The sequence below is a fragment of the Zingiber officinale genome, chromosome 4B, assembly GCF_018446385.1.
Source record: "Zingiber officinale cultivar Zhangliang chromosome 4B, Zo_v1.1, whole genome shotgun sequence".
Classification (NCBI taxonomy): Eukaryota; Viridiplantae; Streptophyta; class Magnoliopsida; order Zingiberales; family Zingiberaceae; genus Zingiber; species Zingiber officinale.
In genome coordinates, this window is record NC_055993.1 from 99,951,370 (window position 1) to 99,967,255 (window position 15,886).

Below are 15,886 nucleotides of genomic sequence, written 5' to 3' on the forward strand. Positions count from 1 at the left end.
TGGTATTGTGGAAACTTCCCGGATGTCACATCATAGAATGGTATGGCTTGTTAAGGAATAATGTTAGGGATGCTTTTGGAGTTGTCTTTTCGTAGGACACCCGAGAAAGTGTGCCCATGCCTTGAGATATGTGTACAAATACTACAGTGACGCTATAAAGGGGGGTTCTCATCTACAGGCGGAGGTACGCATATGCAACTTCGTCTCAGACACATTTTGGCTACAGTTTTCTACTGTTCTTTGTCACTTTACCGGAGATATTGACTTGAGCGTCGGAGGGCCAATACAGGGAACCCTTTTCCGGCCCAACACTGATGTTCTCTGTATTCGCAAGACCAGTGAGGAGTCTTCACCGAGTCAACAAGACCAGCGAAGAACCTTCAACGAGTCAACAAGACCAGCGAAGAACCTTCATCGAGTAAACTAGTGAGTCACGTTGCCAACTTGTCATCTCCCCAGTTTTTGGACAGGATCACAAAGATTTAAATAATCCGAAAACCCTAATGACTTCGAAAATATTAAACGATGTTTTTGGGCCCAAGATTGGGTCGTTAAGGGTTATACCTAGTAATCTTTTATAGATTTGCATTTCGAAGCTCTAAGCTTGCTTGTTCCGCATCCGCATCCACGTACAGAATGGAACAATGCCGTGTCAAAAGTAACACGGGATGGCCTTGTTCCTTGTTGGACTTCTCCGTATCAAGGGGCGACATGGACACGGTCGTGCTAGGAAATACAAGTTGGCCGTGTTTCTCCCTAAAGGCTCGGCTGCTTCTCGTCATGGCACAGAATGAGACATGGCCGCGTCAGATAATAAGGTTGGCCGTGTTTTTTTGCCAGAAGGCTTGGCTGCTTTTGTCACAGAACAAAATGGGGTACAGCCGTGCCAGGTAACATGGGCTAATCGTGTTTCTTGCTAGAAGTCTCCCTATAGCCCCACATCAAACATAAATGAATGGAGAATATTTCAAATATCTAAAATCTATTCATGGTATTTAGAGTATGTTCGTAGTATCTAAAATTATAAAAAGTTGAAGTGTAGTCTTGTCATTGACTTCTCCTATATATATTCTACAAAGATCTTCATCTCTTTTTATCCAAAAACTATTCATGTATTAATGACACAAATTTGATTAACTTAACAAAGACACAAGATTCAGTTTAGTGTCTCTCGATAAACAATAACAACATTAATTCTTCGTTCAAATCATGTCTATCTTTTAGCGCGGAGGAAGATTTGGCAAAGCCATCTGCCCATTGAGCACCTGTATTGCCTCCTTCATCGAGGGTCGCAGATTGAAATCTGGATGAGCACACCACAATCCTACAACCAACACTCGCTCCATTTGTTCTCCATCAAATTCACCGTTTAGCTTCTCATCGGCTGCTTCAACTACCGCGCTCTTCGCATAAAGTTTCCACGCCCGTTCCACTAGTTGGCCCGTCCTCGGTCTTCTCCCACAAGCAATCTCCATGGCCACGACTCCAAAGCTATAGACATCTGACTCTTTGCTGGCTTTGCCAGTGTCAAGATATTCGGGGGCCATGTACCCCAGCGTACCGGCCGTGACCGTGGTCTTCCAGCTGAGGTCGTGGTCGATGAGCCTAGCGAGGCCGAAGTCTCCTAGCTTGGCGTTAAATGCAGAGTCCAACATGATATTGCTCGGCTTGACGTCGCGATGCAGCACGCACTGCTCCCAGTCGTGCTGGAGATAGAGCATCGCAGAGGCCAAGTCGAGTGCGATCTTGTACCTCGCCGGCCATCTCAAATGATTTTGCGCGGAGTACAGACACGAGTCGAGGCTACCGTTGGGCAAGAACTCGTAGACGAGGAGGAGTTCTTGTTGTTCTTGGCACCAGCCAACCAGCTTAACCAGATTACGATGTCCAAGGCGGCTTATGACGTTGACTTCGGAGAAGTACTCTTTCTTTCCTTGTTTGGACGACTCCTTGGCAAACCTCTTAATGGCGACGTCAAGGTTCAGGCCCTCGAGATGGCCTTTGTAGACCGACCCGAATCCACCTTCCCCGAGCTTGACGTCGTCAGAGAAGTTCCTCGTCGCAGTGGCTAGCTCTTCATACGAGAACCTATTCGGCCTTGCTTCTATCTCCAAGTCATCATCAAGCAACTGGTCCTTGTTTTCTCCAATTTTCGCCCTCTTCTTCTTCCTGCTCCACAAGAACACAAAAACCAACAGCAAGAGGGGGAGGAGGATCCCTACCCCCCTGGCCATGCCAACAATGATCTCGATTTTGCTTTTGCGTTGCGCGGTGGAACGCACGGGAGGAGGTTGCATGGGGGCTTGCACAGGGGGTTGTTGCATGGGGCGTTGCACTAGGGTCGAAGAAAAACTCCATGATAAAAGTGTGTGTGTCTCATCATATGTTCCCGTCGACGCCGAGAACCCTACCGCAACCTGCCTTGTCGGACAATGAGGTATAAAAAAATGGCACCTTAAAAATTTTAAGGTAAAACAGGGGCTTTAGATGTCGACAATGTTTGGTTACAAATAAAAAGTAATTTAGATCACATAAAACATGGGGAAAAAAATATTGATTTATATTACATGCTGATGACATCATTATTATATAGCTTGGCAATGATATAGAAGAAATTAATGAAAATTTTAGGAGAACAGTAGTAAAAAAATTGAAATAAAACGTTTAGAGAGAATTAAAGTTTCCCTATCAAATAAAGAATTTTTTATTATCTAAGAGTTTAGAAAGTATGCAACTGATCCATTGTATGAAACTAACACTCGATTAGAGGAAGATTTAAAATTATATGTATTGAGACAAATCAGATACCACTGAATAAAGGAAGATACTAGAGGATTACTCTCAGATTAATGTGGTCAGTTGACACACGACTTATAATTAGTTAGTTTATGCACAAACTCAGTGAGCAATATATGAATGAAATGATTTATGTATATTTTGATATATTTAAAATTAATTATAGGAAAGAAAATTTTGTTCACTAAAAACGCTATATTCAAACATGTTGGCTTGGCCCTTAGCAGTTGAAATTTCAAGATACTTGTTGATACGGCAAGTAGTAGACGAGGGCAAGAAAAAAAATCAAAACGGCAGGCTAAGTAGGATCACAGTCAAGAGACATTAATCATCTCTTCCTGATTGAGCTGATTGATTAGTCTTTTTGGTAGAGCAAACTACTCGACTGGCTAGTCTTTCAGGCCGAGTCTAGCTAGTTAATTTTTCTACCAGAGTATATCACCCAACCCTCTAATCTTTTAGGCCGGGTCTAGTTAACCATTTTCTGGGGTCTAGCTAGCCAGTCTTGCTAGCAGAGCAGAGCATCCAATCTACCAGTTTTCCAGGTCAGGTCTACCTAGCCGGCCTTCTTGGAAGAGTAGAGCATCCAACCCGCCAATCTTCTAAGTCGGGTATAGCTGACCAGTCTTCTTGGTAGAGCAAAGCATCCAACTCGCCAGTCTTTTATGCCGAATCTAGCTAGCATCTTTCTGGTAGAGCAGAGCATCCAACCCGCTAGTTTTCCAAGCTGAGTCTAGTCAGACAGTCTTTCGATACAGTTGAGCATCCGACCCGCCAGTCTTCCAAGCCTGGTCTAGCTAGGCAATCTTCCTGACAGAGTAGAGCACCCGACCCACTAGTCTTCTAGGTCGGGTCAAGTCAGCCAATCTTCCTGGTAGAGCAGAGCAGAGCAAAGCACCCAACTCGTTAGTCTTCTAGGCCAGGTCGAACCAACCAGTCTTCCTAGCAGATCAAAGCATCCAACACGCTAGTCTGAGTGGCATGGTCGAGCCAACCAGTCTTCTTGGCCAAGTCGACCAGTCTACCTGGTAGATTATGGCAGAGTAGACCATTGGGCCCATCAACTCTTTTGTCTCATTTACTAACACCTAGACAGGAGTCACATGACCCTCTGACATCTTGTCGGGAAAACATCCTCTAACACCTAGACAAGGGTATCATGACCATTTGACATATTTTATCTTGACATAACCCTCCTATAAAAAGCGCTGCCTCGCAGGCCAAGGGATGACTCCTTACTACATACACTTATCTTCATTATGCTCTACATGATTCATCTTCTTTATTCTTAGCATCATCAAAAATTGATTGCAGCGTCGGAGTGGACGACCGAGGTAGCCCAGTCTCCATTCTAACCCCTCCTTCGCTCTTTCACTCTCCATAGGCTCTTTCGGCAATGGGAACTGCTTGTTGGGGCAATTTTCCTAGGTCAAGTTTGACCAGTTTGACTAAACTTGAGTTGAGTCAAGCTTGAGTCAGGATTTGAGTTTTGATGTTTGACAATATAAGGAGATTGCTAATCGTCCGATTATGGAGATGGTCAAAGGGTTGACCAGGTTGATGAGAATACAAGTCAAGTACGTCAAGGTTGACAGGAGACTTGACTAGGAAAGTCCTAACTAGATGTTAAGTATTAGGAAAGTCCTAGTGAGGAGCTAGGCAGAAGAAAGTCCTGGCGAGGAGCCAGGCAACGGGAAGTCCTAGTGATGAGCTAGGCAGGAGAAAGTCCTGGTGAGGAACCAGGCAAGTGGAAAGTCCTGGTGAGAAGCCAAGCAATTGGGAAGTCCTGGTGAGGAGCCAGGCAACGGGAAGTCCAAGTGTAATCTTGGCAAAGATTGTAAGTCCAAGCATGTGGTCTTGGCAAGGTAAGTCCTAGTGTGACTTGGCAAGGAGAACTCGATAACTAGGATGAGGCCGAAGGAAGCTCTTGAAGGCAAGACGTGAAGGATGGGGAGATATCCGAGGAACGCAAGGCTGATGGAGGAGGTTAGAAGGCTAGTTCAAGGTTGGTCGAGTGTGGTGGTATAATCCGACAATTAAGATGAGGCCGAAGGAAGCTCCTGAAGGCAAGGCGTGAAGGATGAGAGATATCTGAGGGATGCAAGGCTGATGGAGGAGGCTAAAAGGCTAGTTCGAGGTTGGTCGGGTATGGCCGGATGCTAGGCATGATGTACCAATAGGTCATGGATTGACCGGATGTTGGTTTTAGGGGGCTTTGGACTTGATTGGGCAAGTCCACAGGAGCTGGATCGATTGGCTCATTCCCAATCGATCGGTTGATCGATTGGGAGAGCACCCGCGACAAAGGATTCTCCCATTCGATCCATGGATCGATTGGGAGCCTTTGCTAATCGCACAGAAAGCCTCCCAATCGATTGGTCGATCGATTGGGAGCCTCCAATCGATCGGCTGATCGATTGGGAGGTTGGATTTTCGTGCGATATCTTTGGAAATCGCACGAAACACAGCGAATCGATTAGGCAATCGATTCAGGGGATTTCCAGAGAGCACCGAGGTACTCTGGATCGATCGGTCGATCGATCCAAAGCCTCCCCAATAGATTGGGAGTAATCCAATCAATTGGGATTCGACCGTTGGCGCAGATAAAGGCATTGCACCTGCGATTTCTTCGGCAGAACTTGATTTCTTTCTACACGAGCTTGCAAGGGAGATTTCCACAGCTTCTCCATAGCCCTCCCCGCTAGTCTTGAAGATTCTTGGGGGCACGTCCAAGTCAAGAGGCGAGTTACGACAAGAAGAAGAAGCTATGGTTTCATTGTATAAAATCTTGTAAGAGTTATTTGTATTTGACTTCCTTCTTCCTTATTGTTGTATTGTGAGCTTGTAAGACTTCTCTGCCTTCGGTAGTTACAGTAAAGGAGGATTTTTATAGTGGAGGGTGTGTGGATCCTTGGACTACTCACCTTTTCTTGAGGTGGATACCAAGTAAATCTACGTGTTAGCTTTGTAGTGTGTTGTTTCTTGTATTTTCCATTGCACATCATCACAAGAAACAAGCAACGACAAGCACGAGATCGCGATGAGCTATTCACCCCCCCCCCCCTCTATCTACATTTCGGTCCCAACACTACTCACCTTCATCCTCTTGATTTTTAGCTAGAAGTTCTGCCGCCGTCAACATCCCTGCCCTCTCATTCTGCCCTCTGGTTCTGTGCTGTCCTCCGACTCCACACCATCACCTCTGTCTCCGCAATATCGCCTCCAGCTCCGTACCACTTCCGGTCAGCTCTTGTGGGCCTAGTATGTTTTACATTCAGTCTTTATGTTCTTCATTATAGTAATGTTTATTTTCTACCGTCAGAGGCTGACTTGGGTGTCAGAGGGCTAGCCGGGGCAACTCCTGGTTTGTTTTCTAACAACCTTGCAGGCACCATTGACTGAAGACTTTCAAACACCTTCGATCCTCATTTTTAGGGGTCCAGTGACTCAGTCAACATAGAAAACAGCTCTCCCTCTTGGTTATGGTAACTCGGTCAACATTCCAGACACATCAGCAGCCTTCCATCTATCTCAACTTTTAGACGAGATCAAATTTGGCATCGTCTGTGGGAATCTCTCCACTTAATCTGGAATGTGAAGATGAGTGACGCCGAAATACTCTCATCCATTACTATGATGCCAGAGGATTTCAACAAACACATCACCAGCCGATAATTCTAAATGGCCACTCGATTGATATCTCTCGATAACCACTTGGCCAATATTTCTAAATGGTCACTCGGTCGATATTTCTATATGACTACTTAACCAGTATTTCCAAATGGCCACTCGGCTAATATTTCTACATAACTACTCAGCTAGTATTTCTAAATGGTTACTCGGTCGATATTTCTATATGACTGCTCGGCCAGTATTTCCAAATAGCCACTCAGCCGATATTTCTTTATGACTGCTCAGCTAGTATTTCCAAATGACCACTAAGCTGATATTTCTAAATGGTTGCTCAACTAATATTTCTGAATGGCCACTCAGCCACCATTTCCTAATGGTCGTTCGGCCAATATTTCTAAATGATCACCCAACTGGCATTTCCAACGGCGATGAGTTATAAGTGTGCATAACTCACGCGCCTCCCATACTCTCGCCCTAGGGTGAGTTATAAGCAAGCAGGGTTCTCGCATCCAACAACTATTCAGTCGAGTCCTAGACTTTCGTTCAGTGCGAGTTATAAGCGAGCGGGGCTCTCTCGTCCAACGACCATCCAGTCGGGTCCCGAACTCTCATTCTAGTGATGAGTTATAAGCGTGCAATGCGCACGCGCCTCCCAGACTCTCATCCCAGCGGTTAGTTATAATCGTGCATGGCTCACGCGCCTCCCAAACTCTTGCACCAGTGTGAGCTATAAGCAAGTAGGGCTCTCGCGTCCAACGACCATCTTGTCGGGTCCCAGACTCTCATCCCATCGATGAGTTATATGCGTGCATAGCTCACGCGCCTCCCAGAGTCTCACCCTAGTGCGAGTTATGAGCGCGCAGGGCTCTTGTGTCCAACGACCATCTGGTCGGGTCCCAGAATCTCGCCCCAGTGTAAGTTATAAGTGAGCAGGGTCCTTGCATCCAACGACCATCCGATTGGGTCCTATACTCTTGTCCTAGTGCCAGTTATAAGCGAACAGGGATCTCGCATCTAATGACCATATGGTCAGCTCCCAAACTCTGATCCCAGCGATGAAATATAAGCGTGTATGGTTCATGCGCTTCCCAGACTCTTGCTCTAATGCGAGTTATAAGCAAGCAGGGCTCTCATGTCCAACGACCATCCGGTCGGGTCCCAGACTCTCATCCCAGCAATGAGTTATAAGCGTGTCTAGTTCACACGCCTCCCAGACTCTTGCTCCAGTGAGAGTTATAAGCATGCACAACTTACGCGTCCCAATGACTACCCGGTCAGGTTAAATCCTTGGATAGGTACCTATCTCAGTAGCCACTCTGCCCCGACACCTATTTCTATAATCGCTCTGCCGACTCTTATCTCAACAACCGCCCTACTTAGCTTTTATCTTATCTCAATAGCCGCCCTGCGTGGCTCTAATCTTATCTCATTGCCTCTCTGCTCGGTTCTTATCTCAACAGCCGCTCTATCCGGTTCTTATCTTATCTAAACAACCACCCTACCCGACTCTTATCTTATCTCAACATCCATCCTGTCCGACTCTTATCTTATCTCATAGCCGCTCTGTCTGACTCTTATCTCAATAGTCGCCCTGCCTCACTCTTATCTTATCTAAATAGCTTCCTACATGGCTCTTATCTCAACAGTCGCTCTGTCGAGGCTCTTATCTTACTTTGCCCAGCCCTTATCTTAAGAGTCGCCTAGCCCGACACTAGTCTCACTCGCTGCTCTGCTTGGCACTCCTCACAATCACAGATCTGCTCGGTACTCATCACAATCGCCCCTCTGCTCGACACTCGTCTAACTCATCGCTCTACTCAACATTTGTCTCACTCACCGCACTACTCGGTAGTCATCTCACATGCCGCCTGACTTGGCAATCGTCTCATTCACCGCTCTGCTCGGCACATGCCTAAATCATCACTCGCTCAGCACTACTCACATATCGCCACCCGCTTGGCGCTGCAAGCAAATCGTCGCTTCCTCGGCACTTATCTCAAATTCTCGATTGCTCGAGCTCATCGCTTGTTCATCACCATTCAACGGCTTAGTCGGCACAACTCAACCTACATCGCTCGACCACTTGCTTGGTTTCACTCGGCGATCGCTATTTTTAAACTCATGTTCCATCCACTCAAGCAAATACTGAACAACAAATTTTAAGCAGTAATAGCATCTCTTAGAAAAATTCCAAGCAGCAAGCACATTTTAATCCCCATCAAAAAATCAGTTTGGTAGAAGTTAAACATAGCAAAAATTTGATCGGCCTCATGTTCAGTCAGTTGAAATCAGGTGCAATTCAACCTCGGGATAGACTTGGTTTAGTTTGGCAGAAGTTAAACATAGCAAAAATTTGATCGGCCTCATGTTCAGTCAATTGAAATCAGGTGCAATTCAACCTCGCGATAGACTTAGTTTAGTCAGTTGGACTTGTGCCTCCTTTGACTAGACTTAAAGGAAAGACTTATGATATGGTGAGTAATAGAGCTACCATAAGGGTGAGAAAAAAAAAATCAAACTGGCAGGCTAAGTTGGGTCAAAGTCAAGAGAGGTCAATGACCATCTCTTCTTGATTGAGCCGACTAACCAGTCTTCCAGGTCGGGTCTAACCAGCAAGTCTTCCGGGCATAGTCGAGTATCCGATCCACCAGTCTTCCAAGTCGTGTCTAGATAGCCAGTCGTCTTGGCAGAGTAGAGCATCCGACCCACTAGTCTTCCCAGGCCGGTCTAGCCAGCTAGTTTTCTTGGCAGAGCAGAGCACCCGACCCGCAAGTCTTCCAGGTCGGGTCTAGCCAGCCAGTCTTCCTAGCTGAGTAGAGCACCCGACCTGCTAGTCTTCCTTGCAAGGTGTAGCCAGCCAGTCTTCCTAGCAGAGGAAAGCAGAGCACCCAACCCGCCAATTTTCTAGGCCGGGTTTAGACAGCCAGTCTTCTTGACAAAGTAGAGCACCCGACCTGCCAGTCTTCCAGGCCAGGTCTAGTCAGCCAGTCTTCCTGATAGAGCGGAGCATCCGACCTGCCAAACTTTCAGCTAGGTCTAGCCAGCCAGTCTTCCTAGCAGAGTCGATCACCTGGCCCGCTAGTCTTCCAGGCCGGGTCGAGCTAACCAATCTTCCTGGCAAAGCAGAGCACCTAACCTGCCAGTCTTCCAGGCCAGGTCGAGCCAACCAGTCTTCCTGGCAAAGTAGAACATCCAACATGCTAGTCTTTGTGACCTGGTCAAGCCAACCAGTTTTCCTGGTCGAGTCAAGCCGACCAATCTTCTTGGCCAAGTCAACCAGTCTGCCTAGTAGAGTATGGCAGAGCATACCACTAGGCTCATCAATCCTTTGGTCTCATTTACTGACACCTACACAAGGGTCACAAGACCATCTTACATCTTTGTTGGGACAACACCCTCTGACACATAGACTACAACGATATTATGACCCTTTGACATTTTTTGTCTTGACATGACTCTTCTATAAAAAGGCCTACCCCGCAGGACAAGGGGAGACTCCTGACTACATACACTTATCTTCATTATGCTCTGCATGGTTCATCTTCTTTATGCTTGGCATCATCCGAAACTGACTAGAGTATCGGAGTAGACGACTAGGGCAGCCTGTTCTCCGTTCTAATCCCTCCTTTTCTCTTTCGCTCTCTATAGGCTCTTCCAGTGATGGAGACTGCTCACCTGCCTCCTCCTGATTTCTAGCTAGAAGTCCTATCACTGCCAACATCCTTGCCCACTAACGACTCGTTTGTCTACTCAATTCCCCTAGCTCCGTGCTGCCCTCTGGCTTCGCGCCGTCCTCTGGCTCCGCGCAATTACCTCCAGCTCCGTACCGCTTCCGGTCCATTCTTGCGGGCTTAGTATGATTTACATTCAGTCTTTATGTTCTTCATTACAGTACTTTTTATTTTTTATCACTGGAGGTTGACTTGAGCATCGGAGAGTTAGACCGGGACAACCCCACCCAGACTGTTTTCTAACAACCTTGTAGGCACCATGGACCGAAGACTTTCGGACACCTTTGGTCCTCTTTTTTAGGGGTCCAGCGACTCAGTCAACATAGAAGATAGCTCATCGCCCTTCTCTGCTACTGGGTCATGGTAACTCAGTCAACATTCCAATCACATCATCGACCTTTCATATATCTCAGCTTTCGTACGGAACCACTTGCCTTTATAGATTGTAACTTAATCAAGGATGCACGAAGCTAGGAAAATCACATTTAGGCTATTTTCTAGAGAAACCAATTCAATTATATTGTGCGATAACAAAGCAGTATATAATGTAGTTCATAATCCGAGATTCAATATGGTAGCAAAAGGTAGGATCCGTCATCCTAGTGGCTTCATATGATCAGCTCTATGACTATTTGTGTTCAACATGATCATATAAAAACTTGCCTAGGTAGATGAATTTTTATTAAAATGAAAAGATCTGAAAAGATCGTAGAATATAATTACTAAAAATTTAGTTAGAAGATCAGTTTGAAAGCTAATATATATAGTTTTAATTTCTACGAACCCAAAACCAAAATTATCAAAGTCAGCTGACAATAGTTTGAAAAAACAAGCAAAACGACGAGAAAAAACTTATTACTAACCTCGGATGAGTTGAGCACCTTCCGAAGGTCCACGATGTAGCTAAGGCTGTAATTTGTAGTACGGTTTCCATGTTCCAGAGTTAGGAAAACACTTAAATTATGAGTGCCTGAATCGTAGCTCACCCATGCTTCTCCCTGCCATTTGCTCCCATTGCCGTTGCCATCGTCCTCCCAAATTTGATACACAACGGACCTGGTGGAGCCGACATCGATCCCAACATGAGGATTCCCGGGATCGTAAATATTTGGGAATGTGTCAAATTCCACTGCTACAATCGGTTCGGAGAAGTTGCTGTCTGTTCCATACATACATACACTGACATTGAACACGCCTAGGCCGCAGCCACCGGTATTGTTAGGGATATTGGAAGGAAATGGAGAGAGGAAGAAAGCCATGCCATCTCCTGGATGCTCTTGGCCATTCGGGTTGATTATAAAGGCGAAATGGGTGGAGAAATCCGTCAGGTTATCTTCATTATTCCAGAGCAGAAGAGGGTCCACGTAGACTGCTCTTCCCAGGCTAGATTGCATATCGTCAGTTATCTGATTTTTGGTAAGCTGAATGTGACCACTAGACCATGATGCGTCGTCTACAAATGTGATGTTGGAAAGACTGCTTTGGTTGAAGGAAGGGAAGTCGAAGGAGAGAGCAGTTGCCAAGGGAACATTAAGAATTCCCAAGAAGAAGAGAGCAAAGATTGTAGGCATTGAATTGAGGGATGGATAAATAGCTGCAAGATTGCTTGCTAGTGCTCTAGTATGGTATGTGTTCAAGAAAGAACCACGGCAATTTTTATAGAAAGGAGGATGCCTAGTGTTCATAGACAAGTAATTTATTCTATTCAAAATGTGTCAATGGAATATCAAGGCCAAGGTCAATAGAGGAGAAAAGTAGATATGTACCTCCAGAGAGTTGAAATCTCGTCCACATGGTTTCTTCAATGTTATGCATGTTTTTGAATAAAAACCTAAATGAACAATAAGTTCGGGAATAAGTTCATTGTTTAGTTCCATAAGAGTTTATTTATATTTATATTTGTTTAAAAGTAAAAAAAATAAAATAAGTAAACTTGAAAATTTATAAACTCGGTTTACTAAGGTGAACAATCAATGAATTAACTTATTTATTAATTTTGTTTACATCTTAAGTATAAATGTATTATTCTATTATTTATTCAAATATATATATATATATTGAATTTTATAATTTTAAATTATTTTATAATGATATTAAATATAAAAAAAATAATATAGGTTGCAAGAATTATATCAACATTTTATCTCAAATTATAAAGACTATATGATATTATTAGTGGAGCTTTTAATAAAAAAAATTAAACAAAGTCAATAAGAATAAATAAATAAATAAACTTAATTAATGGGTTGAGCTCAACGGAAATTGTGCCAAGTAAAACTTAGTCTATATAATTTACCTATCTTAAAATGGGTAAAATAATTATTAAATTTTATAATAATAACACAATATTTATGTGAATATGATGGGAAGTATTACAATTGATTAAATAAATTATATTGACCTGACCCATTCTCATGTTAATTATCCAACTCAATAATAAATGTATCTGAAGCAATTTGATTGACACAATTAACGTACGATTAGCTTTAGTAAACATATTTTTTAATTGATATACGATTGGAGGAGAGAATGATAAAACAAAGAGGTGCCGTGATGCACTCTAATGCCACTTGAGAATAATTTGTGAGAGTTGACATTGACAGATTCTTACCTGCAGTGTTGCTGCCGGCCATATTATCCATCATAATTTATTTTAGTTAATAAAAGTTACCATACAAATAGCATTTAATGCTATAGTTATAATTGGGTTGAATGTTTAGTTATAAATTAAGCTTAGGAGTAGAATATGAGAATTGCGTAGCAAAGATAATAAGGATGTGAATGTTAATATGTGGATATATAAAAATGAAAAAGATAAAAAATAAAAATATTAGAGAGCAAATCAGATGACATCCAATGAAAAAAAATACACTAAGAATTGTATTTAATATGATATAAATATGTATTTAAATGACTAATAAATATTTTATTAATGAAGAAGAAGACAAAATAAAGGCAATGGTGTATGTAGATGGCTTCTCAATTTCTCAGACATCAAAGAATCTTAATAAAATTCATTTAAATACATATAAGGATAAGAGATAGAGTCTAATAATATAAGAGGATTCATATAGTACTGTAATAAATATGATTTTTCGCAGCGTGTAATTATATTATCCGTAGTGCGCATTGCATACTACACAATTGTAAGTTGTTAAAAGTTAGAAGATATCGCCAGAGTGCACCGCGCGTTACGATTAAGAGCATTTGCAACGCGTAATTCATTAATTGGTTTTATGATTAATTATTGCTATAATTATAATTCATCTTGTGTTATAACTTATTATAATTTTGTATTGTATTTATGAATATCATATTCATAATGATGTTTTCTATCTTGGAATTCCTCTTAAGCTTTGATGCAATCTATCATGCAATACACAATCAAGAAGTTTGTTGTAGGAGGAGGAATCCCTTGTCGTTTCTTCTAGATTCGCTATTCATCGCCATTTGGATAAAGCAGAAGAAGTCCAATAGATGAAGAAGCTTGCAAGACGAAAAGAACTTAATTAATTGGAGTTGGATGACCAAATCCTCGAGGTTTCCTTACCACGAGTTGGTAGAGTTAAACTCTTACTCTTTTTAATTGACTAACTTGAATTGCCTAGGAGAATTGTTCACACACAAAAAAAGTTAGAAGAAACCCTTCAAGAAATTGAGAATGGCAGGCAAAGAAACCTCATCCAAGTTTTGTTCTCTATTTTGCCATCACACTTAAAGCCACAGTTCCATTATAAATAAAGGAAATGCAAACTGAAAAATGTATGGAGATAAGTTTCCTTGGGTATATATATGTATATACCTCTCATATGACAATGCAACACGGTAAATTTAACTAGAATCAACTAATTTATACATATATAAAAATAATTTGCGAGTGAGTTTAGTACCAAATTAAAAAGTCTACCATATTTGTTTTCGTTGTGTTGTTTACTTGGAAGAAGAGCTATAAGACCTTTTCTTAAGCTTCTTTCGGATTTGTGGCAATCCCAATATAATATTAACCACTTGGTACAGCGAATGAAGAATCTATCTATTTATATTTAGACTTTCTAGTTTGTTAAATCAACAAAATAGCTCTTTGTTATAACGAATATAATGCTCTTTACAAAGGAAGGTCTGCAATATCAAGAAATACAATTGACAAAAGTATTTGGATTTATTTCAATCTGCATGACACTCCCAAAAAAAAAAACAATCGTTCTGGATCAACACACTTGTTCAGACATAATTCATTGTAGTAGTACTGATTTACTTCCATAACAAAGTATATAGATCAAATGACAGAAACAAGATACAAAGTGGTTTCTGTTGCTACGGAAGATGAAGAACATCTTCAGATATTATTGGTATTTGTTATTGCCAAAGTTGTTTCACCAAAGCTGAGAAGGAATTGGGCGAACTAGGTGATGAAGAGAAAACTAAAGGACAAAGGATTACTCTACTGTATTGTTCAGATAACAATTCATAGTAAAGCTAGCATTTGATTCTCTTCATGATTGCAGCGGATAAAGTACAAACGACAAGTTTTTTCAAGTTCTCATTCACAATCAATAGAAATTTATTTTCGAGCATCCAATTTAGCATGATCCTGTCCAGAATCTGAGTCAGACGAAAGTCGAATGAGTTATTACTGGCGTTGACGGAGAGGCGGCTAGAACACCCTTCTCGTATGCACCCACAAGAACGGACGACGATGATTGAATCGGCGGTACGTGAGCTCTACGCACACTCAGATAAGTACACGGAACGTTAGAGGCCAGAAACCAGGGAAAAAGTCCTCGGAGCAGGTCCTCCGACGCTCAAGTCAGGTACTTTTTTCCCAGAAGAACAATATACGAAGGAGAAAGAAAAGTATAAGACAAGTACGAATGTGCAAGAGAGCGTACATACTCAAAGGAGAGGATATCCCTTTTTATATGACAGTGCATACCTCTAGAGCCTGACTGATGTCAGAGAATGTCGGATGTCAGGACATGTATGGTGATGGAGGACGCATGTCACCCTTTTGTGGACTGGAAGAAGGTTCCATCACAAATGACCGCAGACCGTTAGAATATTCCCTGACATACAACAGTTATTCTCTAACAAACGGTTACGATTCTCTGACCTTGTTATTATGTAGCACCTTCTATCTCGACCGAGTATGACTAGGGCAGCTCAGGATGATCTGGATATAACCGAGCTGTGACAACTTAACTAGTTAGAGTAGGTCAGGCCTCACCTCGATTACACATCCTGATTTAGATCTGGTATCCTAATTGTAAGCACATGACCGGTCATTATGCGTCTGACGACACTAGGCAGTCCTCCCTCTTCTTTCCCTAGTTGTTGACTGCCACGTCCTCTTGACTGTTGACTGCCACATCCCCTTGACTTCTGACCATCACGTCTCCTTGATTTTTGACTGTCACGTCTCATTGACTCCTGATGACCGGGCCCTACCATTATGCATCATATCACAAGCCTCCCCCCCAAGTCTAGTCGAAGGAGGCTCAGGTTCGACTGACTAGACTCAGACCCCGGTTTCATTTATTTCACCCTTATGTCCTTAAATGATGCTCCTTTTCCCCAATCCTTGATCGTGTAACCTATTTAACTACTCAATCAACCTAGGGAGAAGAGTCCTTTTAACTTCATAAGTTGCTTTCCCATGTTAGGATGTATACTAAAAGTCTAGCTTTTGGTATAAACATTTATCTAGAAATAAGAATCACATTAGTCAA

At 42.6% G+C, this 15,886-nt stretch overlaps 1 protein-coding gene across 1 annotated transcript; it reads right to left on the minus strand.

Annotated features, from left to right (window-relative positions):
- Positions 1 to 1,202: 1,202 nt before the first annotated feature.
- On the minus strand, positions 1,203 to 11,845 carry LOC121978453 (L-type lectin-domain containing receptor kinase IX.1-like). Its single transcript, XM_042530794.1, has 2 exons — positions 11,024 to 11,845; positions 1,203 to 2,417 (listed from the first exon to the last, which is right to left on the minus strand). The coding sequence occupies exons 1-2, from the start codon at positions 11,843 to 11,845 to the stop codon at positions 1,221 to 1,223; spliced, it is 2,019 nt and encodes a 672-aa protein (XP_042386728.1). The 3' UTR covers positions 1,203 to 1,220.
- Positions 11,846 to 15,886: the final 4,041 nt, after the last annotated feature.